At 39.6% G+C, this 27656-nt stretch overlaps 2 protein-coding genes across 5 annotated transcripts in view; one reads left to right on the top strand and one right to left on the bottom strand.

The window, feature by feature from the left end:
• mybpc2a (myosin binding protein Ca) overlaps positions 1 to 10227 on the bottom strand; it is a 56240-nt gene extending 46013 nt beyond the window's left edge. The window contains exon 1 of one of the 3 annotated variants that reach the window (XM_038706454.1): positions 10113 to 10227. In XM_038706454.1, the coding sequence (XP_038562382.1) occupies positions 10113 to 10134 (22 nt within the window). In that variant the 5' untranslated portion in view covers positions 10135 to 10227. The remainder of the gene's footprint in view (positions 1 to 10112) is intronic. The other 2 variants (XM_038706471.1, XM_038706463.1) reach the window with 2 other exon arrangements.
• A 9894-nt stretch (positions 10228 to 20121) lies between these two features.
• emc10 (ER membrane protein complex subunit 10) lies at positions 20122 to 26113 on the top strand. 2 transcript variants are annotated; one of them, XM_038706491.1, is made up of 8 exons: positions 20122 to 20281; positions 20408 to 20474; positions 20815 to 20927; positions 21225 to 21338; positions 21906 to 22090; positions 22347 to 22440; positions 25202 to 25299; positions 25796 to 26113. In XM_038706491.1, exons 1-7 carry the CDS (start codon positions 20189 to 20191, stop codon positions 25286 to 25288), a joined length of 753 nt encoding a protein of 250 aa, XP_038562419.1. In that variant the 5' UTR covers positions 20122 to 20188; the 3' UTR covers positions 25289 to 25299; positions 25796 to 26113. The 2 variants fall into 2 exon arrangements, with proteins under 2 accessions (XP_038562419.1, XP_038562410.1); XM_038706482.1 differs by lacking the exon at positions 25202 to 25299.
• Positions 26114 to 27656: the final 1543 nt, after the last annotated feature.

Consider the following 27656-nt stretch of genomic DNA (forward strand, 5'->3'; position numbering starts at 1 on the left):
CAACTGTAACCCTTGAACTCTAGGCTCTAATGCTGAGGGTAATGCACAGCTAAAGAAAACTGTCTGTGTGGATCCATGGCATTACTGCCCATGCTTCATTGACGGCTCTCTCTGGCCTAGATAAATTCACTTTACAGCCGTCTGTTTCCCTGTCTTCCAGGTATCTGTTAAATGGATAATGTCTCTTGCGGTCTCCATTGCTTCTTCCTTTTCACTTAATGCAAATCCCTACTCTCAGCACTTTTTTGTCCCACCGTTTCTTTGTCCTACTTTAATCTAATTCCACTTTCTGAAGAAAAAAAAAAAGAGTTAAGCAAGATGGAGAGCGACGAGGTGGAAACTAAAACGAGAAGAGAGAAGAAGAATGAGCAAGGCCAGCATGGGTCGAGGATGGCGTGAAGCCTCACTTTAAGAGCCTGAGGATTGGGTTCTTAAGTGGGGAAGATGAGATATACACCGTTTATATTTAACAAATATCATGTGAGATGCTTGTTGAAAGATGGTTTTATTTACTCAGCTTCGCTGACCCTGACACTTCAATACTTCCTTTAAATACACACATTACTTGATGCTCTGTAAATAGTAATTATAGACCTTTTTTATTTCCAAAAGCTTATCGCTGATATCGTTTTCAACTTGAGGGCTAAATGCCTTACAGTATGGATCTGGCCATAAACTGATTAAGTTATAATTCTAACATTGAGACAGAGGGAAAATCTTGTGTGAAATAAGTATGTGCTGGTTTTTAAGGTCAGTTTGTAGAGCAGAAAACTAACACTGCCTGGGTTCGGGATTCGTCCCTCCACGAGTTTGTGCTTTAAAACTGTGTTCCAGTTTCATTGTTGAACCAGTCATGATATTTAGTTAACTTAATAACATTTTCTTAAACCTACAATAGCTTTTTTGGCCATTTTGGGGCAGAAAAAACAACCATTGAACACTAATATTTCATCACCTTTTACGTTGATACGGTTAAGCTGCTAGCAATCATTTGCTTATGTACTCATCCAGCAGACATGGAGTAACATTATCATTCAGTCACTCTCTTTTGGCTCTGTTTTGGGGGTCTACTACACCACTATGTTCACTAGCTAGTTGTTAATTTCATTTTTGGCTGAAATCAGCTGCCTGCTCCCTCTGAAAACAATGTTATGAGAACAGCGAGAGTAAACCAGAACAATAAAGTTAAGGGGAACTGCGGACTCCAAACTTTCTCTGGGATCATCATTACAAGTGACCCCTTTCACATACAAGTAGTCATGTGATCCATTGTTGGTATAAAAATATTTGTTATAGCCGCTTTAAGAAACATTTGCTGAGCTGTTGTTTCAGTTTTGCAAACATATGACATTTTTGTTCAATAGAATGTGGTTTGCATGAAAGGTATATAAATCAGAGATTCCTGCTAATGTTTTTATATGTGTGTCTCAAATGAGATTTTCTAAAAACAATATAAAAATTATTGTGTGCTTTAACTGTGGGCTAGATTTATCGAAAATGTGTAAATTCATTGAAGCCATTTTCAACTGTTGCCACCCCCAAAATCAACATATTCGGTGGTAAAGTGTTCATTGCTATGCTTCCCAAAATTCATCTTATAATCACTTATATTGGATTTTCTGTAGATGAGGTTTGAGTTTCCATATGTGTATATAAGCCCAGTCTCATCTTAGAACATCAAATACGGACGCCTTGAGAAAGCCTAACAAATTGTCAGTATTTGACGCACAAGTCACCCTTTAGAGTCTGTATAAAACGCCCTGAGCTTTCAAATAACTCCAATGAAAAACCAACCGCCATCATGTAATGTACTTATTTCAATGCAAAACAAAATCTTTTCCTAAATCTAACTAAGTAGTTTTGATGCCTAAACCTATTGTTATGTGTTCTTTATCTAAATCCAAAAGCATTTCATACGGACAGTGAAGACCACATTTTAAAAAGGAGTTTCATTTTCATTTTCATTTCAAGGGTACCTTGTGCATAAAATACGGATGCTTTGTCAGGCTTACAGAATTTGACACCCTGAGATGAGAACGTGTTGGTATGTATGAACACTCTTTTTCTAATCAGCCGGTTGGCTGTTGGCAACCCCTGCTCATGCTAACTGTAACAGTTGAGTCTATAGTGAGATTTGCAGTACCAGTCACAAAGTCTTTCCAGACAACTTTCATTAAAGGGGATCAGTCTCTTCACTATTTCTTCAATCATGTGATATCATATCATACACTGTACAACAAGTTGGATATTTATTCATAAATTAATATGCCAGAAATGATTACAGTGAGAACCAACGTGTATGATGTTGTTTATGGACTACACACACCAACAAAACAGACATCAGCAACACTTTATAATACTGAGTACTAGATTTTCATTTCTATGTTCATCCTCTGCACAGTGTCTCTCTCTCTTTCTCTCTGTTCTCTCTCCGCCCGTTTTGCTTTTGAAGGGTAACCTCTATGGAATGTGGTTCGTTAATCTCTCTTGACATTTCCCTGTCTTCCTTTGCTGCGTACGTCTCCTGCTTGTTCAGTCGGTTAAGCCAAAGGAGTCAGGCCAAGGCAAACATTTGAATCTAGAAATCTTTCTCTCTCATCACTGAACAAAGGCAAAAAGGGCACAAATTCCTCATATGCATTTGTTTGAAAGTGTATTTTGATGCTAGATGCTGAGCTTCTGTTTCTTTCAGAGACTGATACGTCTAATGCTGGTGCTAAGAAATGCACCACTTAAGAGCTTTTGTTTCTCCAGGATCTTGATGTTGGAGGACTGCTGAATACATTTAGTCACTTAAGCATGTCTACAACCGCGTGCTATGGAAGCATCAGACGTGTTAACTAGAGACTGGAGCCTCCTCTCTGGCGGAGGCTGAGCACACCACCAATTGGTGGTAACACATATTCCCTCTGATCATACTTTGCGCCTCTTGCCCTTTTACACAGAACCCCAGTTGTACCCCTCTGCACTGGGCAAGTGTGTCAGCTACAGGTGAAACAACAAGCTCATGTTACCTTGTGTGTCAAGAGTACAGCTACAAGCAGACAGAACTAGCAAGTTAATTCTTGGAGTCAGAGCTGCTCTGAAGACAAAATGAGTTAAACCTCAAAGTCCAGAACCAAAGACCCAAAGGATATTTCTTACACTACATCCATAATATTTCCTTTACAGGCTTAAAGTTTATTTGTCAGCAGATGGCGAATCAGAAAACCAAAACAAAGGGAAGCCTGGTTTTATAGTGCAAAAAAAGGTGTACAGCAGTGTGCAGCTTAACAATATCAAGCCAAAAGAATCTAATATGCGTGCATGTCTGTTTGAGCTTATATTCTATTAAAGCTTGTTCTCCACGAAAACTTGGGAAGATCTTTTTTCAACAAAGACACAGAATCAACTAGTTGATATTGGAATAATCCAGTTGTTCTTTTTCTTTCTCATGTTAAAGTAAAATGAAGCCCAATAAAGAAGAAAAAGCATAATCGAGGCTTTTTGTTAAAGGGACACTCCACTATTTCACACATTGGGATTAGTGTTAGAGGAGTAACTCTGCCTGTAAAAATATAACCTCTATGTTGTCATCAGGGTTATCTTAGCTTGACCTTAAAGACTGAATATATTTAAAAGAAAGCCTGTGTTACTACCTGGGGCATGGAGCTTGAAGAAATAAGGGTTTGATAAAAGATGCTATCCAGTTGTATTAAGGGAAGTGTAGGATCCAGCATTTTTTAAGATTAATCCTTACTAGGGACATCACTGGTTTCCATCATTCTTTTTTAATATCTCTTTTGAGCCCCCGAACCTTATGGAAGTGCAAGTGCTGGAAAGCCCCTTTAAGCCTTGCTGTTTATTATTTGGTCATAAACTGGTTAGATATTATTTTAATTATTTAATTTCAGATTTTAAAATTAACAGCAACGCTAAAAAATGTGGATCTTTGCCTCCACCTGCTTACATTGAACTCAATCAATCAGATTACTCCTGCTTTAAGAGCAGCTCGGCTTCTGAATAATGTTTTTAGAAACTAAAACTCCCATCTGCTCCAATTTATACACATATTTGCCAGCACTATTCAACAGGGAATGCCTCAATGCCTTATAAGTACCTTAATCCCACTTAAAAAGCAACTCATTCCATTATAATGCCCTATAATCACACGTGGCCAAGCTGCCGTCACTGTACTTAAACCACATGACGGTGTGACGGAGATGTGTTTTTGTATTTGCATAATATTCAAATATACATCAAAATGGGTAATATTGGAAGTAGAGAATAAAGAGAAGATTAATATTCAATCTATTTATAAACCTGATATGTGTGGATGAGTGTCAATGGTATTATTGGCATTTGGCTGGCATCCTTGCTGGGGGCAGAGTGTGACTGATGGAGTTTCACCATTTTATGATGAGGATGGAGAGCGATGCTGTCGGCAGAATCGGGGTACACTTAAGCCTCTGCCCTCCCTATCACTCAATCATTTGCCAAGTTAATTTGACAGTCTTGATGATCTGATAGCTGCATCATGTACTGAATAGTGTGTCACCCTTGTAGGAGGCAAAGGTAAGAAGATAAATTCAGAGTAGTGATTGAATTGCAGCCTGACGTGCAGATTAGTAATGGTTGTTGTAAAACCAACGTCAGAGGACATATTCCGGTAATTCGGGTGATTGACGAGGTTGAAATTGTCATATTAAAAAAACATGCTTCCAAAAGAAAAATAGCGGAAGATGGATAGCTTTTCCCAGAAACCAGACTGCTGCTGGATTTTATTCTACTCTGTTTTACATGCAGAACATTTTACAGTGAGGCATGACATACAGAAACCACTTCCAGCAGCTGTTGATTTAGACTGACTAAATGTGAATTTTCATCTTCATCATCTGGTTATTCTAGGCAATGTGTACTGTAAGAGCTCCCACTTTTATATACGTTGACCAGGAGTGGAACAGGAGAGATGCTTGCATATTTGCATGACCTACTTTTTGTTTTGGGCTGCTGAGCTTCAGCTAGTAACGGGAAAAGGGGAATATTTTTGATATTTTAAATATTTTAAAGGTTTTCTTTTCTCATGAACCTCCATGGAAACTTTTTTAAATGAGTAGGCTTTCTCATCCAGCTCGTCTGTTCTGCATGGATTAAACAGTTTGGGCTGATTTATTGGGTTGAGGTGAGATAATGTGAGGAACTGCCAGACAAACGAGCTCATATCATAATTACTGTTTATGAAAATAAACTGGGCATAGAAGTAGAGCTGAAACATTCAGGCAATTAATTTATTAATAGACGGAAAGTTAATTGCCAAATTATTTTGAGAATCAATTAATCATTTAATTAACTGGGGAATTGTGATGGAATTTTTAGGTATTTTCTGACATTTTATAGACCAAACGATGCTTTAATTATTCCAGAAAATTAATAATAGGAAAATGTCTTAGTTGCAACCGTAAAGTGAAGGACTACACCAAACTGTCTAAGATCTGTTGTTGCTTTCATTGGAGGTTCTGTCTCTAGATGATTGTTCTGTTATCTTTTTATAAAACGGATTTATTTTGTGCCAATTTTGTGAATATTTAATCACTGCAGGAGGGATGCAATCCCAGATTTGACGACTCTATGTATAGATGACTATACTCTTATTTTCTGTTTCATCTTCAGCTCAGAAGTATGCACTGAGCCCTGGAGAGACCTTTCCACAAAGAAAAAGGTCACTAATAATGTTTCTCCCACTGAGACAAGTTGATAAACCTTTAAAGGTGCCGACATTCCTGTGTTATTTAGTCTGTATGTATGCTGTAACGGTCATGCATTAAGCCTGTTGTGACTGAGGACTGAGGGATTAGACACACAAGCCTGTGGAGGGAATGTGAGGGATGGGACGGCTGTATATAACACTGGGTTGTAGCGATGATGATAAGAATTATGGCTTGTTTGGATTCCACCAGTGATGTCTCTCTCCCCCTCCTCCACTCCCCTCTCCTCTCTGCCACACGTGAGGATGAAGATTTATGGATGAACAAGGGAGGAGAAAGGAAAGGATTTGGTAATAGGGTTGGAAGAGGAATAAACGGGGTGCGAAACTGAAGATTAGATTTTATGGCACTGCTGTAAACTTTCCTGACGATTTGAATGAATTGTTATTATGTGAATAAAGTACTCTCGACATAGGAAAACAATTGCTAAATGCAACTCTAATTTAGGGATGAGGAATCTGTGGTGTTCAGTAAACAAAGGGGGCTTTAAATACCGTATTAAGCTGTCATCCACTTCAGCTTTCCATTCATTTCCTTTTGTCTTCTAGCTCGCATCAACACAGCCTGCACTCCAAATAGGCCAAGGCCTCTCTCAAATCACAGAGGAAGCTTGTAGAATAAGGCATAAATTCTGGGTGTGTATCTACTGCACAACACACTGCTTGGGCTACGTTTGGAGAATCTTTGTTAATGATACATCAGGGCTCACTTTCTTTGTAGGACCTCATGTCGCAGTTGCCTGACTCTGCATCTGTCTGCAATCTATCAAGCAGTGGGTGCATACCTGTGGGAACTTGATGATGGCCTTGGTATGAGGTAACACTACACTGGACAACTTGTGAGACTTTTTTGGGGGGGGGTTGAAGGGGTTGGGGGGATTGATGGGATGTTAGTCTTATTCTAGCCTTGCAACCAATATGGTGACGGGATGTTTAAAGTTCCACTAAACAACTGCTACTCTCTGAAAACAAGAAGATAGACTCATAGATGTCCAGTGAGGATCAATTTCACAGACATGAGTTAGACGGGCCTATAGCGTTTCACAAACATACTCTCAAACTAATAGTCAGACTTCAGAGAGACATCTACGTTCATCTGTTGCACAAAGCTGTCAAGTTCTTGACTGTCTTACATGGGACTCATTTGCCATGACATCTGTGTAAATTAAAACTTTTTTCGAACTAAAAAGCATGGCTGACAGAGCAAGTGCATCAAAACGCTCAGTTCTGCTCTCTCTAGAAGAAAATATTTGCCTTCTGGGGGAAAAAAGCACTTAAAAAAACAGTTTCAAATTCTTCTGCTAACACCTTAGTCAGACTCAGGATAATTTCCTTGGACAAAAAAAATCAACTGTTGTAACAGGTTACTACACTCACTTTTTGGTCAGCAGGTTTCACTGATTGTTACCAATGGAAACATGGCTCTTAGTTCTGTATTAGCCTGGAGGCAGGATGGCTAACTTTTAGGCCTAAAAAAAGTATTTTTGTGAAACTGTGTAACTTACTAAAAGCAAAATTTAGATGAGTCCAACACTACAGACCACTGGTCTTACAGTATATCTTTGTGAAACCCAATTTTGCTTATTTTATTTTTAGCCTAATGCAAGTTAGACAGTTTCACAAAATATAGTCTAATATGGTGACTTATTTTAAGCCTAAACGTTAGCCACGCTACCTCCATGCTAGAGCCCCTTTTCCAGTGATACCTACTGACCAGTGTCAGTAGGTCAGTCTTTGTGAAACTGGCCGCTGCTCTGGTACAATCCTGGGGGGCTAAAGATGCTGGCTTCTGGCAGCATTACTGGTGATACAAATTGGGTTGTTATTTCTGCACATGCTCAGCAATGAACCAATGAACCACCACCCTGGCACACTGCAACTTTTAGCATCAACACTAGCTCATTCCAAAGAGCTCTCTGGTTGATCCGAGGAAACAAGTCAACGTTGCTGTCGCGAGAAACAATGGCCTTGCTGGTCTATGCTTTTTTTATGGGTCAACTAGGGGCTAACCATGTGGACACACCCTCCACTCCCAGAGACATCACAGCACGAGAACTATTCTTGTGGCTGTTTATTGGGATGCGTGCTTCTTTCAGATCCTCCTGGCTTCTTGAGTCCCGGGGTGGCCTTAACCGTGGAGAGCAAGACGCCACATGAGTCACATGAGCTGTAACCAGCTGATCGACAGGGGCAGAGGGGCTCCAAAGCTGAGAAAGTGTGATGAAGTTCAAGAGAGGGGCAACATTTTAGGATGGGTGGAAACACAGAACAAGAGTAGCCTGAGAGAAGGTAGTAATGTGGTGTTGGGAATATGATATGTGTGATGTCAGGACACTGGATTGGCGACACATTGGTAAGATATAATGAAATGTAGGGATGGAATTACTGCATGATGGAGAATAAAAAGGGGAAGGGTATAAACTGCTCTGGAGGGGAAAGATTTCAGTTCTGTCAAACGCTTTCATTAATATATTTTATCACACATCAACAATGACATGAGTGTCCAAATGTGAACTTTTAAGGACCTAAGAATGACGCTTTTAGTTTTTAGCAAAATGTATTTTTGATTTTATCCGGTGGAGTTTGAAATAGCTCTATAAGCAAAAGAGATCAGTGCATTTCTATCAACCCATGACGGAGAATGTGACACCACAAATGAAATTCACAAGAGAAAAAAAGGAGTTCTGACTTTTTCACACAATATCAGCGATACGGTGAACTTTCTGCAGATTGGCGAGGCGAGATGGATGCCAGCAGAGGAGACAGCGTAACAGAATGAGGGAGGCAATCAGGGTCAAATAGATTAGGTGTCTGAGGTGCAGAGATACGACGCAAGGTAGATACACCTGACTTGGCAGAGGTCCCTCTAACAAATCATCCCGCTCATTTCTCCGCTTTTATCTGTTACCTCCTCCTTTCCTCCTGCCTTCCTTCCCTCCTTTCCTCATGCATTCTTTTCTCAGGTTTCAAACGAACAGCTGATTTACGATGCTTTGAGGTCACTGTTGACAAAGGCAGCATTTCGAACCCCATGACTGATACAAAGATTATGATACTGCAGCCTGTAGAGTTTAACGTCACATATTACAGTGTTATAACTGTTAAAGTTTCAGTACAGAGGTTATTAAATGTAATTCCACATATACGGTAAGGTTATGCCATGCTGCTGGAATCTCGTATGTTCAGTTTATGGTGCAATGAAAGGACTTGTCAGTGATGAAACAAGGCGTTGTTACTTTCTTTTGCAAACCCTGTTTTTCCGTTTCATGAATTTTTAGAACTCCAATTTTGAAACTGATGGAACTGTTTCTTCACGTTAACAAAAGAGAAAAAACCACATGGAAAAATCAGCAATATAGCTGTAGCAAAACAAATTTTGAGTCCACTGGGTTCATTTTGTATTATTGGGTTTAAATATTTTCAGGTCTTGTGTAAGATATAAACACAAAGGATAAGTACTTGGTCTCTGTATAAAATAATTATTTTTTTCAGTTATTACTTTGAACCTTCCATCACACATTACTGTAAGCGTGCTGACTTTTGCCCTTTCACCATTCCTGCTTTCTTCTGTTTAATGAACCTCAAGGACATAAGAGGATTACCCCTCACACAACACATTTCTACCTAAAAGATCCATTATTGTTACTTTTAGTGGCTCCCTGTCCAGGTCTTTTTCTTTCTATTACTTGTCACATATTATTTTTAATAACGAACATTATATTTTTACTCTCAAATTATAAATATTTGGTATTAAGACATTTAAGTCAAATATTGACATATTGACTAAAATTGACATTTACATGCTGGACCTCTCATCATTTGCAATTCAAAAACACTGTTTGAGAGTTTGTCCCCCTAAAAGAGAGAGATATAGTCCAACTGTAGCACAAGAACATTGTAAGTAAAAGAGAAAGCAACAAAGAGACACTGACTTTTATGACACTGAGTTTATGAAGACATGAGCTTGTAACTAACTAATGAAAGCTAAAACTCATACAATGTTTGTGTTTAACAGCTTTGATTTATTTACATGCCAGCTAATAAACTGCATATTAAAATATATCTTAACTGTATTAGAGGTAATGCTCTCCTTGCTTTTTTGTAAAAATAAGTAAGAATGAAATTAACATAAAGCAATCCTAATTTGGTCTGATGATGATCTTATAAAATCTTGAATTTGCTTTATGATGCAATGATGCAGCTTTAGTCTGATTTATCCAAAATTCAAGCATTTTATGATTTTCATTAAGAAAATTGTGGGTTAAAGTTTGTTTTCATTCATCTGAACATTTCACAGCATCGTCAGCCTTCACTGTTGTTTTTGATCAGTGAGTTTTCTATTATAATCCTACAGGATGGACCAGCTTACCTGGCTTCTGGGGCTCAGGCATGTCTGTGTCTGTTTATAGTGATTCCTCTGAAAGCGTCTTCCTGCCTCCTTGTCTGTGGATCTGCCTGCATTCCCTCCTTCATCCCTTTTTATCACCTCAATGTGCCCCCCCCCTCCCCCACCACACACACACACACACACACACACACACACACACACTCCCTACCCGTGCCAGTTACCTCATCCTCAAACCAACAAGTGGAACAAGGAAGGAAAAGAGTGACAGAATAGCTGTCACTTGAAACCTTGGCAGGAGCTACAGAGCTTTGAGGAGGAAATTGGAAGACACCATGAGGGGTAAAAGCGGTTCAGAGCCATAAAAAAAAAAAGTCCAGCCCTCGGGGAAATCTGCCAGTTGATTAACTCATTAGGCCCTGGAGACAGAACATTAACAAACTAACAGACAATTTGATCAAGTGATGCAGCAGTGGCTAAAACTGCTTAGATTTTTTAACTGGAGTTATGTTTTAGAAAAGATAAATACATCAAAATAGTTTTGTCAAAAACATTTTGCACGCCATGGATCATGCAAAGGGGAACAATCATGGCTTTATTTTCTTGTTTCTAGTAGGGCCAACATGTCAGCTTTGAGAAACTGTAGATTTGTATATAGATCTTAACAGTTAGTAGAAAAAATATAATCACTCTAAAGAGCCTGACAATTTGTCATTAGCCAAGAGTCGCCTTCACTTTATTCAGCAACAGATCTACGGTAATGTTAAATGTATCATAGAGGTTACCTATAATATTGTAATGCATGTTCAGCATAACCCAGCCTGTTCTACTAATGCAACGGGTCTCAGGATTGGGGGCATAGAGACACTTTAGGGGGGGTCATGGATGTTAAGCAGACCTAAAGTTGCATGAATATGATTCGCGTTGGGACATAAACAAACTAAAGTGCTCTGATACTAGCTGTTTGCTGACTTGAATCTTGTTTATTTCAATCACCTGTATTGTTAATAATTGATCAAAATGAAAACCACTTTTGCTGGTGTGGGTGGGGGGGGGGGGGGGCATGAACTTTTTTTGGCTTCTGAAGGGGACCATGACAGAAAGAGTCTGAGAACCACTGTACTAATGTGATTTTAGATGTGTAATAAGTATTATTCCATTAACATATCAAGTTTGAAATTGGGATGAAATTAGTGGAAAGGGTGTTTTTCTACAGGTTTGTCAAAGGGAGGGAATAAACAAACTATCAATAACCCTGAGGAGGGTCAAACATGAGGTCCAGCTCCCATCTGCACTCCATACAGTCCCTAGCTGAAGAGAATGAGAGAGAAAAAAAAACTCAGAAATGAAAATGAGAGCAAAGCAGCAGCAGCAGTCTTGCGTTCCTATAGGCTTTGACAATCCCATTTGTTCTCCAGTGGCCATAGCTGTCAACAGGGTGTATTTTATGGCACTGGAGGCCCTCGGCAGAGATGTGAGGCACAAGGTCAAAGACAGCAGGAGGAGGTCGCTGACCTCATGAGTTCCTAGAGAGATATAAACTTCCCAACCCATCACAGATAAGACTGTAGACTCGAACAAGACAAGATTGTACACTTGTGTGATAGCAACACGACCATTGATTCCAAATGGCAATGCAGACCAAAAATGGGTTTTATAAACATCAGTGTTAAATTATCCACTTTGCAGCTTTTCATTTTCCATTCATTCGCCTGTATACAGTCATCCCTTTTTGAATTCTGCGTTCGTTTCCCAAATTGCCCAGGCTGCCATAACCTTGGCTATAACAATAAACATTCTTTGAGACTTTAATTTGGGTGAGAACTACAGTCTGAAAGAGAGGCAGAGATTGAAGAACAGCTATGTAAGGCAAGTGCAACTTGAGGTTCAGATGTTCAAGGAGAACAAAATACCCTCGAGGAAGGTTACAGAGTGATGTCTGAATAGGACATCAAAGGTTCTTGAGTCCATTAGCCCTACTGTATATTAGTAACTTTATGTTACTTGACTTTTAAGCTGAATTATCTTTGATAAATCTTTTTGTTGCATTCGCAGCTCATCAGTGGTGATTTATACCGTGTCTAAACTATCTGAATATATATACAGTATTCACATATATTGTGGATTTAAAGTGGATGTAGGAGACTAACTATAGGTGTCCTACATGAACCAGTGATCCTCTATAAAGGATGACAGCAGTTATTTAACGCTTGCATTCGCTGAGCCTCACTGAAGTATACGTTAAGCCAACTGAAGCAGGTCCTCTCCAACTTCAGAGCAGCTTTCCCATGACATTTGTTGACACTAGAGCATGTATTAATACCTGTGTCTACACCATCCAGACTTTGGAGAAAATTATTTTTCAGTGATCGTCCCCAAACTGTGGCGGCATCAAGCGCCATCTAATTTAGACCGTAGGATGTGTTTCAAAACATTTTGTTGACTTTCTTTCTCATTTTTCATGATGTTCCATTTTTAACAGCACACAGGCAGACAGGACATGACAGTGTCTTCCTTCAAAGTGAAAGTCCTGTTTCACATAAATATACATGTGTTCATATTTGACTAAGAATAGTAAGGTGACACCATTGTTTAGAGCAATGACAGAGAGTAATGGGTTGTCCCAGTAAGGGGGAATAGATACTGTATAGGCCTGCATAGTTTTAAAGGCAGAGCCCGGGGGAATCACATGCCTCACTCACCATATGCTCCATACAGAGCACCCCCACCTTCCAACTGAACCGGAGCCCAGACAAACAAATTATAATTACAAAAAAAACATCCATTATCAGTTGCTGCCGTCTTTTAATTTTTGATGGAGGTTATTCTATCTTATTGTTAACAGAGTTTCAAGAGGAGATGGGGGCTTGAACCTGTGTAATGGAGGAACATGTGGAAAGGCTTTTTTGTGAGGAGTTATGGGAAATCTTCTTAGAGGTTTGTATAAACTGTAGTAGCTCCCAGCCAATAGGATGGCTAATTTACCCATCAAAAATCCATTTTAAGTTGTCACTGTACTTATGGAGCCACGTCTCCCATTTACTCGCCCATGTTTTTGACCTCATCGAGAACATTCCTGTCAATGTAAAATATTTTTGAGATTTTTGTAAGTGATCTTCTAATGTGTCATTCTCGCAAATGTAAGGACAGAAATGACAGTGGATGAGGTGTGACACCCTCCAACAAAGTCATTTTCTCAAGACGTCTGTATAAGAGTGAACTGGAAAGAGTTGAAAACAAGTTTGATGTCCAAAAAGTACATTAAGTCTTGATATTTTGAACTTTTAAGGATTAACACTGGATTCAAAACTCCTTTTCAGCACTTTGATGCATAAATGTTGAAGTTTAAAATGATGGATGCCTTTCACTTGTATCCACAGAGCTTTTCTTGTATGTCAGCAGAACTCCTCAGCCAGGAATAAGCACTGAGAAATAAATCACATCAATCACATTTGGCAGAAACCTGCTGCTGCATCTCTGTTCTCCCTGGTTTTAAGATTTGGGCTGTTCTGGCCACGACCCCAGTCAGTAAAGTCACAGACATTGTGCCTCTTAGTTGACTCTTGGACTGTTAAACAGAGTTTTGGCAACTGCAAACATGGTTAAATTAGTAACTGAAGCCAGGATATGCAGGCTCAGATGTAAAACAACAATCCATAAACGCTGGGCTGGAGGTGCCACATACTGGAGCCTGTGCTCACTGAACCTGTTGAGCTAAGACAATAATGCAGAAAGAAAGCAATACCTGGGTTGCTGCGATATAACAACATCAAAAAATTTGTGTCCCAATTGCTATTCTAGCAGTATTTATTCACAAAGTCCAAAATGGATTACCCAGTGTAATACTAAAATGCATCTGATCACATGTAGGCAGCTCTAAATACAGGGGTGATTCAGTTCTTAATGCATCACTCAGAGATGTTAGAGAAGCTCCACAAAGGAGGTGTGCACTTAAACGCATTCCTCCATTGACAAACAGCCAATCAATATGTATAATCAGAATATAATCTTTTCTTTTCCGGCATATTTGCCTGTAATCAACTGGAACAGTAGACAAACAACAACATTGATTGAAACCAGGTTAGCTTCCCAGACACACTTGGGTAAAGATGTACCTACACCAAACAACTCAGACAAGTGTTTGGAGTCAGAGGCAAAGGATCAAATAGCCCCTGAAATCTTCCTATTTACAGCCAGTACAAACAAAGTATTTTTTCTGCTTAGCAGTGGTCACAGTTTCCCACAGATGAACCCACAGAGCAGGAAAGTTAAATCTGATCACAAGAGGTCATTGCTGAGGTCCCAGCTGGGTGAAGACAAAACATGAATATAAGACACTGATCTAAGTCTTGAGATCAGTGCAACTGCAGTTTTCAGCTTTGTGTGATTCAGCGCAGATCCTTAAAAGGACATTTAGGTAAATAAAATCCAGGCTGAGGTAGAACAAAGAATGCTGACTAAAGATTTAAGAACATGAACAACCCTCTTCATCACAGGACATAAATATTTATTTTTCAGCTAATAAAGTGGCACTTTTAGAGGCCTTTGGAAGGGGGGTAGGGGTGAGAGGAAGGTTGGGGGCCTTTTCTGGTCTGTTAGCAGCCTCTGCTGGCCCGTGATGTGGCGGTGCATCCAGAGTGATGAATATTCACAACAGGTCTACATTATATGCAGTTCAAGTATAGTAGGCTACTTCTTTTTTTGGACTGCCAAGGAGAGTGAGACATAGTGGAGAGTGTTACAGTGGGTACGGAAAGTATTCAGACCCCTTTCAATTTTTCACTCTTTGTTTCATTGCAGCCATTTTCCAAAAATCAAACAAGTTCATTTTATTTCTCAGTAATGTACACTCAGCACCCCATCTTGACAGAAAAAAAACAGAAATGTAGAAATTTTTGCAAATTTATTAAAAAAGAAAAACTGAAATATCACATGGTCATAAGTATTCAGACCCTTTGCTCAGTATTTAGTAGAAGCACCCTTTTGATCTAATACAGCCATGAGTCGTTTTGGGAAAGATGCAACAAGTTTTTCACATCTGGATTTGGGCATCCTCTGCCATTCCTCCTTGCAGATCCTCTCCAGTTCTGTCAGGTTGGATGGTAAACGTTGGTGGACAGCCATTTTCAGGTCTCTCCAGAGATGCTCAATTGGGTTTAAGTCAGGGCTCTGGCTGGGCCATTCAAGAACAGCCACGGAGTTGTTGTGAAGCCACTCCTTCATTATTTTAGCGGTGTGCTTAGGGTCATTGTCTTGTTAGAAGGTAAACCTTCGGCCCAGTCTGAGGTCCAGAGCACTCTGGAAAAGGTTTTCGTCCAGGATATCCCTGTACTTGGCCGCATTCATCTTTCCCTCGATTGCAACCAGTCGTCCTGTCCCTGCAGCTGAAAAACACCCCCACAGCATGATGCTGCCACCACCATGCTTCACTGTTGAGACTGTATTGGACAGGTGATGAGCAGTGCCTGGTGTTCTCCACACATACCGCTTAGAATTAAGGCCAAAAAGTTCAATCTTGGTCTCATCAGACCAGAGGATCTTATTTATCACCATCTTGGAGTCCTTCAGGTGTTTTTTTAGCAAACTCCATGCGGGCTTTCATGTGTCTTGCACTGAGGAGAGGCTTCCGTCGGGCCACTCTGCCATAAAGCCCCGACTGGTGGATTGCTGCAGTGATGGTTGACTTACTACAACTTTCTCCCATCTCCCGACTGCATCTCTGGAGCTCAGCCACAGTGACCTTTGGGTTCTTCTTTACCTCTCTCACCAAGGCTCTTCTCCCCCGATAGCTCAGTTTGGCCGGACGGCCAGCTCTAGGAAGGGTTCTGGTCGTCCCCAACGTCTTCCATTTGAGGATTATGGAGGCCACTGTGCTCTTAGGAACCTTAAGTGCAGCAGAAATTTTTTTGTAACCTTGGCCAGATCTGTGCCTTGCCACAATTCTGTCTCTGAGCTCTTCAGGCAGTTCCTTTGACCTCATGATTCTCATTTGCTCTGACATGCACTGTGAGCTGTAAGGTCTTATATAGACAGGTGTGTGGCTTTCCTAATCAAGTCCAATCAGTATAATCAAACACAGCTGGACTCAAATGAAGGTGTAGAACCATCTCAAGGATGATCAGAAGAAATAGACAGCACCTGAGTTAAATATGAGTGTCACGGCAAAGGGTCTGAATACTTATGACCATGTGATATTTCAGTTTTTCTTTTTTAATAAATTTGCTAAAATATCTACTTTTCTGTTTTTTTCTGTCAAGATGGGGTGCTGAGTGTACATTACTGAGAAATAAAATGAACTTTTTTGATTTTTGGAAAATGGCTGCAATGAAACAAAGAGTGAAAAATTGAGTACCCACTGTATATGTGTGAGTGTTACATATTGTGTTTGTGCAGACAGATATTAAACCACTGATATTAAACTATTAATCCTATACATAGTTTACAGTAGATAATACTCGAGATATACAAACGCAAAAATATCATGTAGATTAGAACACATTACTTGTTTGAGCACTCAACAACTCAACATGTCTTTTTGGTAAATTATTATGTTACCTTCTTTGCTACAGACAAAATATAGAGCAACACTAAGCTGAAGTATAGACAGCCCAAAATAGAAATCAAAACCTTATTAAATCGGCAAGAAGAAGACATTGCTACTGACACGTTACAAGACAGAAACACACAGGCCTGGTTCATTAGTTGCATTCTGTCAACAGACAAGAAAACTACTGTAAATACAAAAATTCTAAAAATACAAATTCAAAGAGTAAATACTGTTCTGTGTAGCAGCACTGGCATAGCAGGTGACAACATCGACATGTTCAGAAACAGACAGAAGTGAAAAGTAAAGTAAGTTGGTATATATTGAGATATATGCATGAACAATCTGCATGCAAGTAGGTCATCACATACTTTAAATAGCTCAGCATGTACAAATTAACTGTGTGTGTTTCATTTTTATACACACCAACCCAACCCATGGGGACTAGTGTCACCATGGGGACAAAAATTGAGGTCCCCACAAGTAGAGACTAAGGCTAAAGCGTGGTTTTAGAGTTCACCTTACAAATAAGTTAAGGTTAGGGTAAGCATTAGGCACATAGTTGTGAAGGTTAGAGGTAAGGGGCTAATGAATGCATCTTAATGGGATGTCCCCACAGGCGTCGCTAGACCGTTTTCACGGGGCACGTGCCCCTGTATCCATGTGCTGTGACCCACTGAAATTGTCAATACCCCTTGGCGTCGCTATTGGACGTATAGGGCTTTGCGGTCAAGTTAGCAACAATTGGCAAAATCTGCACCGTCCGGTCAAGTTAGCAATATTATATATGCAACGTCCGGTTACAATTTCAAAATAAATACTGTTTGATGTGAAAAGGCACGTTGCTAACGATATGAAATGTGGCAAAAAAATTAGCCAATGTTCAAATAGAGAATTTACAACGTTGATGAGAAAACTAAGAGGGACTATCCTGTGCACAAGAAGAGAAAATAACTATCTTTCTGACTTTCAAGGACAGCAGGCTGCAGTGGCGGCTGGTGAAAAACATTTTAGGCGAGGCTGTACCATTTCCAGTCAGTTTCAGTCTCCAATACAAATGAACACAAATTGCATGATACCAGTGCTTTGTGAAATAGTCAGAAATTATTTAATGCCAATATAATATTATTAGGCTATATTATATTAATATACAAAAACATAAACAGTGAACATAAACATAGAAAGTGGAATGAAAAGAAAATACTCAAGTGAAGTACAAATAGGCTACCTCTAATTTGTACTTCAGTACAGTAGGCCTACTTAAGTTAATGTCCACCACTGGAAATAACCACATCTTAACACTTCAGAGCTGCCTATAAACTTTACAGCTTACCTCTGTAGCCAACAGATGTTGTTCTCCTTGTTGATGTACCGTAGCACAAGCACCAGCTGGTAGTGGGTGGAAATGTCAGTTGTCTCATCTGCCTGAATAGCAAAATATTCTGCATTTTTTTACTTCCTCCAGAATTTAATCTTTAAGAACTGACAGCATGCGGTCCAAAAGTTTGTTATGCACAGGGTGCCTTTGAAAACAGTAGCTGTCTTAAGGTTCTCCTCCAACACGCTGTTCAGCGAGGCAACAAGATTTACTGAAAACGCCAGGGTTGTCAGAGGATGCGGTCTCATTGTGGCCGCGCAAGGCCGCTGTTAACTCTGCCTAGCATGGCTAGCTTCACCATATTATCCATATGCACCCTCGTACACTTGTGTTTCTTAATCTTTTCATCTTAATCGTATTAAAAAGCAAGCATGGGAAGCAAAATAAGGTATTTAAATCATTGCATCCAGCTAGCCAAGACTGAAAGCCTGTGTCGGTCTTGAGTTCCGCATTCATCTTGTCAACGTCACGTGTCCCACTGACTGACTGCGCTTGGGGCAGATCCTGGAGCGCCCTTCAGGCATCAGATCTGAGGCTGATTGGCTTTATTTCTGTTGCTATGAGCATATCTTGTGTCAGTTACGGCCAGTTATTGGCTGCGCTGCTGTGCTGCCTGGGCACTTTCTCCAGCGCCCCAGAAGAGATCAGTGAGTGAGCAGGAAGCTAATTTCACACCCAAACATAAATATTTAGCCTATATTTTATATATTACACATTATTGTGCCTTTTAAACACACATATACTTAATTACTGTTTATTTCAAAACACTTTTCACCCATAGATTTTATGTAAAAAGTTTCCACCACCAGGGAGGACAGCACCTTAGCGCCCTCTATTGGCCAGTCGCCACTGAGCATGAAACTAATGTTTTTGGGCAGAGTTAGCATTTCTGAACAACTAGATGAAGGCTACAGAATTGGCATTAGAAGGCACAACGAAGATCGTCACATACTGTCCAGTATAATAGACAGTGTGAAATTTTGTGGAGCCTTTGAGTTGGCTTTACGTGGCCATATCAAAGTGAGCATCCAACAGCTCCAACAGGAAATAGAAAAGATCAGGTAACTGTATTCCTATAATATGATCATTATTTGCTTTCTCTTTCATCATTAACTCTCTTTCCCTTTTGCCAATATTATAATAAATGATCTTTGACCTTTGCAGAAACTCTCTCCATTCCATTGGTGAGCAAAGCAGTGGTTCTCGGACAGGCGCCGGGCGCTCATTCCAGAAGACCGAGAAAGGATTGCAGCAGAGGTGAGTTTGTTACAGAAATCAGTCAAAATACCATTTTACATTATTGTTGTGCTGCAGAGATGTCCTGACCACATATCATATTCTACAGACTCCAGAAAACATATTTTGTTTGGTATAAATCCAAAATCTAAATCTAAAATCATAATTTTAATATTATACAACAGCATCCCAAATAATAAATTGGCAACATAAAAATAAATGATCAAATTAAATATGAAGCCACCAAAAACTAAACAACAACAACTACTGTCTCAAAAACTCAAATGGCTCTATTTTTCTTTTTGAAAGTCATTGCAACAGTGACAACTAGTGGCCTACTCCAGACTACTACCTTACATTTACATATATATTTTTTGTAATTATCTCTATAGGTCTGTGACACCATCCTGGGACACACTAGGGAGCGTTTCTCCTTCACAGACCACCTTGTCTGTGCCACCTTGTTGCAGGGGGACAGGTTTGACGAGTATAAGGATACCTTTCCTGAAGTAGCCTTTTCAGATTTCTTTGATTCAGTTATATTTGCCTTGGTGTAACAGCTTTACATCATTTTCCCATACCAACTTTCTTCCAGACCTGAGACGGCTCTGTTCCTTGAACAAATCGAACAGGAATCCACATATCAGTGCCAATATTAATGGACTAAGCAAGGGAAGCTGGTGAGACAGATACTAACACATTTCATACACAATCAAAAATATATCGAAATCATTCATCATAATTTAAAAGGGGAATGAGGGGGTCTGTGCCCCAGTAGAGCTTTATGTCTAGCAACGCCTCTGGATGTCCCCACAGGGGTAGCGGAACAAACATTTCCATGTCATGTACTTTACAGACTTTTGTTATGAAGAAACACATCCGGAAGTTATAATGTTATTGCAGCAAACTTGACACTGTGTTCCGGTGCCTATCTGTGTCGAAATGGCTCGTCTTATTCCATTTAAAGTTGCTGTTGTTTCCACTGTTTTGTTTGTCGTATGCACAAATATTGTGTGTTGTAATAATGGTAGAAAGGTAAGTGTTATTAATTTAACGCTAGAATTTGACTGCGGTTTAGCGGAAACTGCACCTGTTAGCCATCTACTTAGCATTAGCTTTGACCAGCTGGAGGCTAACGGTACATTTTATTTTTATTATCAGGTTGGCGATGTCCTGGACACTGAATTCAGTGGTTTCTCTGTGCCGCTTGAACACTCATTTGAAGTCGGTGAGGAAGTGATATAATTATTTTATTACTATTATGTTGTATAATACGCTATTGCTAATACTGTTAAGCTAACTAAGCTGCCGTGTGCTAGTAGTGATAACGCCAAATCCGAATGCTGAAACACACACACACCAAACTTCATTCAAAAATCTGTCAGTTTAATGTTTTTTGATGTGTAAATAAATTAATTTACATGGTTCAACATAAGTGTAGATCTTCAGAACTGCCAATTTGTTCTATGAAATTCGGCATGCAACATAATTTTAAAATGTGTGCTTTTCCAGTCATTCATTCATGCTATGTTTTCTGCTCTAACTGTCTGTTTTCCGTCTTGTCTCAGATGATGTAGCAAAGTTTCGAGTACGCGGAGCACTGGTGTTGAAAGCTGGCAGGGAGCCCAGCGTCTCACTAAGTCAGAACCAGCTATCAGAGGAAGACCGAGCCAAACTGAAGGTGACACAGTTAAAAGGTTGCGAACTAACTAGGACTGTTGTTGTGTCACAGAGCTTACCAAAATCGTTTTCAACAACAAACTCTAGTTATTTTTGGACACATTATGCCCATGGAAAAAAGGCTGCAGCAAAAAAGGTCATCACAACTGTATAATGACCATTGACAAGCAGAGTAATATACAAAAAAAAAAAACATGTCTGAGAGTCAGAGGTCATACAAAAGGGTTTGAGTGGGATCACAATGGCAAGGCATGAACCTGCATCTGTAACATGTTTGTTTACTTGAATGACTCCACAGGAAGTGGCTGCAGTGGACGGTCTGTACAGAATCAGAGTGCCTCGTGTTTTCCTGCAGGCAGACAGGCAGACAGAGCGGCAGATGGAAGGTTACCTCACCGCATTTGTCAGAGCCGTATGTATTTCACTTGTCTTCACCAGGAAATAATCTTCCAAAGAACACTTATTTAAAATTGCTTTAAACATAAGACTAGAGGAGGTTAGGGAACTGAGAGAGTACATGAAGAGTTTCATCAACATTTGAGAAGTCTGTCTGCTCTGTGTAAGATATGTGCCGTTGATGGGACTACTTAATCAAATTATTGTTCTTTTAGATGTCTCTCTCTTTCTATTTAATTAACTCATAATAAAGAGTTATGTAGGGTATTTTTGTTTTGACGTTATATATGTTTAATTACAATTAAATTGATATTGATTGTTGTTGTTTTTTTTGTTGGTTTACAAGTTTATAGTTGTCTTAGTGCCTTAATATAAATGGCACCCCAGTTAAATAAAATTATTGCTTATTAAAACTAAGTCACTTGTTTGTAAAGACAGAAGTACTTTAGGTAATTCAGATTAAGAGCTTTCTAAAATGAGTGTAATATGGATCTAATAGATTGAACATCATGTGACTATAAATGGTGACACTAACTATCTTATATTGGTGTAACATGAACCTTTATTCTGCTCTGATCTTTAGTGTGCCATGGTTGAGTCTCATCTGAGCGATGTCATCACGCTCCACTCTGACGTCTCTGGGTACCTCATTGGTGTCTCCATAGTGACAATACCTGGCGCCTGTAGGGGCACTGAGGTTGAGGACGAAGTTGATCTTGAGGTTTTCAATACCACACTCAGTGTCATGGCTCCTGTCAATGCACCGGGGTGAGTCTTAGATTACGTATTTGTTAAATATAAAATAACCTTTTCACCGTTTCTCATTTCCTTTTTTTCCCCTGTTCCATTTAGCTCTGCCTGATAAAACTTGTCTGCTTATGGTAGCACATTGCTGCCGCTCAAATCTGAAGCTGTCTGTGCATTAGTGTAATCCTTCAGTAGCTTTTTCCGATTTCTTTGATTCAGTTATATTTGCCTTGGTGTAACAGCTTTACATCATTTTCCCATACCAACTTTCTTCCAGACCTGAGACGGCTCTGTTCCTTGAACGAATGGAACAGGAATCTGAGAAGAAAGGGAAGAATCCACAAGAACAGAAATCTTTCTTTGCAAAATATGTAAGTACCCTCACTGAAAACTGCTGATAAGGCCAGCAGGCTGTGCCTAAAGATACTCTTTGCCTTTAGTAATTGGGCTCTGATGATTGTAATGGCCCATATAGTTACATATACCTATTTAGCTCATAACTGTTTTGCTCCATCAGACTCACCACAACTTTTTCAATGCATGCAGCATGTGTTAAAATATACACTTAACAAAATTATAAACACAATACTTTTGTTTTTGCCCCCATTCATTATGAGCTGAACTCAAAGATCTAAGACTACGTACACAAAAGGCCTATTTCTCTCAAATATTGTTCACAAATGTGTCAGTGTGTCTGTGTTAGTGAGCACTTCTCCTTTGCCAAAATAATCCAGAAACCAGTCAGTATCTGGTGTGACCACCATTTGCAACACATTTCCTTCACATAGAGTTGATCAGGTTGTTGATTGTGGCCTGTGGAGTGTTGGTCCACTCCTCTTCAATGGCTGTGCGAAGTTGCAGTCAGGTTGAGACCCCGAAGAGCACGACGAGCATGCAAATGAGCTTCCCTGAGATGGTTCCTGACAGTTTTTGCAGAAATTCTTTGGTTTTGCAAACCGATTGTTGCAGCAGCTGTCCGGGCGGCTGGTCTCAGATGATCTTGGAGGTGAAAGTGCTAGATGTGGAGGTCCTGGGCGTGGTGTGGTTACACGTGGTCTGCTGTTGTTAGGCCGGTTGGATGTACTGCCAAATTCTCTGAAACGGCTTATGGTAGAGAAATGAACATTCAATTCACTGCTCTGATGGACATTCCTGCAGTCAGCATGCCAATTGCACGCTCCCTCGAAACGTGCGACATCTGTGGCATTGTGCTGTGTGATGGAACTGCACATTTTCGAGTGGCCTTTTATTGTGACACCTGTGCGATACCCATGCTGTCTGATCACCATCTTGATCTGCCGCACCTGGAGTAGAAGCTCATGATGAATGGGGGCAAAAACAAAAGTGTTGCATTTATAATTTTGTTCAGTTCAGTATAGAGTGCACTTCACTACAGATTAGAGCCCTGCACGGGAATGTTTTCTTGATCCCGCTCCCACTGATTTTGTGACCTTTACCGCTTGCTTCCGTACCCATTGTGACATGCAGATCAAAAAAAGGACAAAAATGTTTGGTCTATGCTAAATGTTCACAATAACCAACGTAAATCATTGCATTTAATTTGGTCATTAACAACGGAGAAGTTTTCCAAATTTCAGATTTGCATTGCTTTGGTCTTGTATTGTATAAGCCTGTGTGACGGAAGCCAGGAAGGCTGTGCAGTGAGTAAACCTCACTCCCCGCCACTGGCGACTGACGCTAGGGCCCGTGAGTTTTAGCCTCCTCGTCAGTGTGTCCGCTTCCCGTACCCGAGGTCGCCCGTTCAGGTCAGGCCTGTGCAGTATGTTCTTGGGAGCAGCCGCATACACTCAATTTAATCTTCTTTTCGCCTTCGTTTGTTCACTCCACTTTTTAACCGGCCACTCCCGCCTGCAGCAGAGTTAAAACAGCCCCCTTCCGCGCGATTTGTGATGAGACCCGTGGGATCCCTATCCCAATGTAGCGCTCTACTACAGACTTTTTTTCCTGGATTTCATTTGCCAATGTTTGTGAAACTACCAAACATCTCTTTAAAAAGTCTGTCTGATTCTGTGTTTTGGATTTGCTCTATGTTCTTCAGCTATTTAAGGGTGCTTTCACACCTGTAGGACGGTTCTGGACTTTTAGTTCTTGTCCAGTTTGTGTTCACACTGACATTTTACAAATGAACCATGAGGAGTAAACATTAAGTCATATGGACTGAATGGTAACTCACTGATTGTTATTCACTCACTGATTGTCATTTGGCATAATCGGCGCTACATTACAGATATTTAAACTCCGATGACTGACAGCAATTCATGCTGTACTTTACTGAATCTAATGTGTTTATTTATCCTCTTTACTATAACAAAGATCTCACAAAGTAGTAGCTGATTATGATCATTATTAGTCAGGACAGCAACTGGACCTCATAAAGTGTTGAAACATACAGATTTGTTAAAATACATGGAGTTGGATACAAGCTCAACAAATCTCTTAACTATTAGCCTCCAGGACTCCACTGTTACTATGTTTACCAAACAACCAGTAGATTGAGTTAATAGATTTTTAGCTTTTCAATTTATGCTAAAGCCTATTCTCATGCAGCCCTGTTGTTGCTCTGCTGTGTAAACAAAGTCTTTTTGGACCCAGTCTCGGGCCCAAAAAGGCGGGGGTCTGTGGACAGTTCCAAAGACACCAGAGTTTGTTTGACAGCTTTCACACCAGCCCACGCCCAGAGAGTTTTTTAACTGAACTAAACGGGTTAAATGTGAAAGCACCCTACGTCCTTGTCATGGTTTGAGACTCTGTATCGCTGTGCTTCTCTGTGGGATGCTGTAGCCTGAAAAACTGGACCAATCATCCGAGAATATTCTGTCCACAGCGTTCACTTTTAAACTTTAAAACTAAACTTTCATCTTTTAAAAGCAGAAGGGAGATTTTGTTTGTCTTCTGACATTTTGAGCTGCCAGTTGAGTAAAAGCTTCTCTCCATTCGAGCCCCGTGTTTTGAAACATTCCCACAGACATCCTGGTCTTGTGTCATATCGCTCATTCATAATCTCTCTGTGTGGTTTTGCTCTATGCTGTGTTCAGTGACCTGTGCTGACTCTGTGCTGTGCTGCATCCAGTCAGTGACAGGGTGTTGACTTGGTGCTGTGCTGTGTTCCAGTGGTATTTGATTCTGGGAGGTGCCATCTTCCTCATGGCCACCAATTCAGCACAGCCCCCAGCAGGGGGAGGAAGAGAGCAGAGCTGATTCCCGCTAAAGTACTGTTTTCTTACTTGTGGCTCGTTCTGTCCCCCTTCCTCCTCTGTCTTAACATCTAAGCAATATGACTAACTATAAAACCCACCCTCTTGTTTCACACTCAGTCCCTCTTTTCCATTTTTATTAATGTTTTTCCAGGTTTAATGCCAAACACATTTCAGACTGATACATGCAAAGGTTTAATTTTCTTAATTCAAAGCTATTTATATGAGGAAGCCTCCATGCTGAACTATCAAGAAATTCTAAATCTTAATTGTCTGTGTAAATGTTGAGCATGTGCTTGGTGTTGGACCCTGAGATTTCTTCTTTATGCTACAGTCTCTCACTCACTTGTACACTTCATCTTTTCCTCTCTTCTGGTCAGAAAATAAATTGACCCTAATCTGCGATGACCAATCTGGAAGTGTTTAAAAGATCTCTGTGATCACAGTTAATTTGTTGTCTTGAAAACAAGTGTTGTTAGATTTACTTCCATATTTTTCTTGTGCACTCCAGTGGATGTACATCGTTCCTCTTGTTCTCTTCCTGATGATGTCTGGCGCACAGGACCAATCAGGTGGAGGAGCCGGAGGCGGAGCAGCCAATGGAGGTGGCCGATGATCAACACAGCTTCTTTCTTTTTTTGTGAACATTTACTGAACAGTAATTCTCTTGAAACAGTTTTAATTTCTGTACATAATGCTATTTAATGAGGATAAATGTCTGTCACACACACACACACAACGTTAACTTGTACAGTAAAGAGGAGATATTGTGCCCTGCAGATGACTGCATTTTTAATACTAATGTGAAAATAAAGTATTTATTACTTGACCTGCCTTTTTTTGTATGTCACTCAAACTGAAGATTTGACTCTTGGTTATCAGCTAGAAGTGTTTACACTGAGGCTCAGCTGTAGTTTAACACCACTTCAGTAATATAAAAATCATAAATGAACTGTGGGCACATAATTGGCAGTATAGATCATCAGTAAAAGGTCTGATTTGTGAAGGTAAAAATTATTGCGAGATGCCTACATAGTGTAAAATGGTGATTAATCATGGTTTTAGATGACAGTGTGCCCATGAACTAAACAAAATAATGTTACATGAAAGTGTAGGCGGTGTGGAAGTTCATCTTGTAGTATTTAACTTAATGGTATTTTCTGCCCGGGAAAAAATTAAATACAAAATGATTTTTTAATATTATATATAAGTATAAATACAGATATTATTTAAGTCAGCAATCATTCATGAGTTGCTGATTGCAGGTAAATAATGAAAGCACATGTGGAAAGAGGTGAACCAACTCAAGGTAGTCTGTTATACAAATAAGATAAACATTTATTTAAGGTGGTCCAATCTTATTCCAATAAAAGCCCTAATGGGCCTGACTGGTTTCCCTCACTGATTGGAGAAACCGCTACCACTTCTGTGTCAGTTTGTGACATTTAAACAGGGAAGGCTCCACTCAGCAGTTTAATCCTTCATAATACAGCCAGGGGGTTACCCTGTTGAGATGGGAGCAGCTGGTGCTGTCCCTTAACATGTGTCAACTGTTGTGACAGTTTACAGTATTCAGTCAATACTGCTTATATAAATATATTCTTCTAAATACTTCATATGCATTCATATATAGACAGTTTACTTTGTCTTTTCCATCTTCCCTTTATTTACAATTTTGAAAGAGTGTATTCCAGACCTTAAATTTCAAGGAATTTGTCCAGGTATTTTTCACAGAATCAGAATATTTTACTTTATTTATAAATGCATTATTTTAGTATCAATATTGATTTGATTTTGTATTTTAAAATGACTAAATATATAAAAACACAAAATGTTATTAAAAAAAGTATTTAAAAAAGTCACATTATGTTATTATAGTATGTTATTTCATTTTTGTTAGATTTATTTCAAGACAGAAGCCACTTGAGACCACACCATATATATTCTTGTAAATCCGAATTTCATCACTGTCTTTTATGTGTATTTTTCCCCTGTGCATAAAAAGCACTGTCTTTAACAAAGAAATGAATAAACAAGTAAAATCTTTGTAAACCAAAAAAATCTGAAAGTATTGTGATACAGTATTGTACCTTAACCATGAGAATAAAAAATAGTATTTAAGACATACCTTACAGATGGCAGGTGATGTTTATAGGTGGTTTAAATGCAAAGACAAAAGTAAAAACTGAAATCCTACAAAAGCAAGCTACTTGGAAACTTGGAGGGCAGAATACAGCTCAACAGAAAGACAGTCCTATCCAAACTAAAAGGTGACTGCCAGTCTGCCGTGGATCCTGACTACAGCCATGTTTGGGGAGCTAATGTCAACATCTGTGCCTTTGGTCCATCACCCTGCCACCTATCTGTGTATT

The sequence above is a fragment of the Micropterus salmoides genome, unplaced genomic scaffold (genome assembly GCF_014851395.1).
Source record: "Micropterus salmoides isolate LMB-PRFRI ecotype aquatic unplaced genomic scaffold, ASM1485139v1 Ms_hic_scaffold_10, whole genome shotgun sequence".
Taxonomy (NCBI): Eukaryota; Metazoa; Chordata; class Actinopteri; order Centrarchiformes; family Centrarchidae; genus Micropterus; species Micropterus salmoides.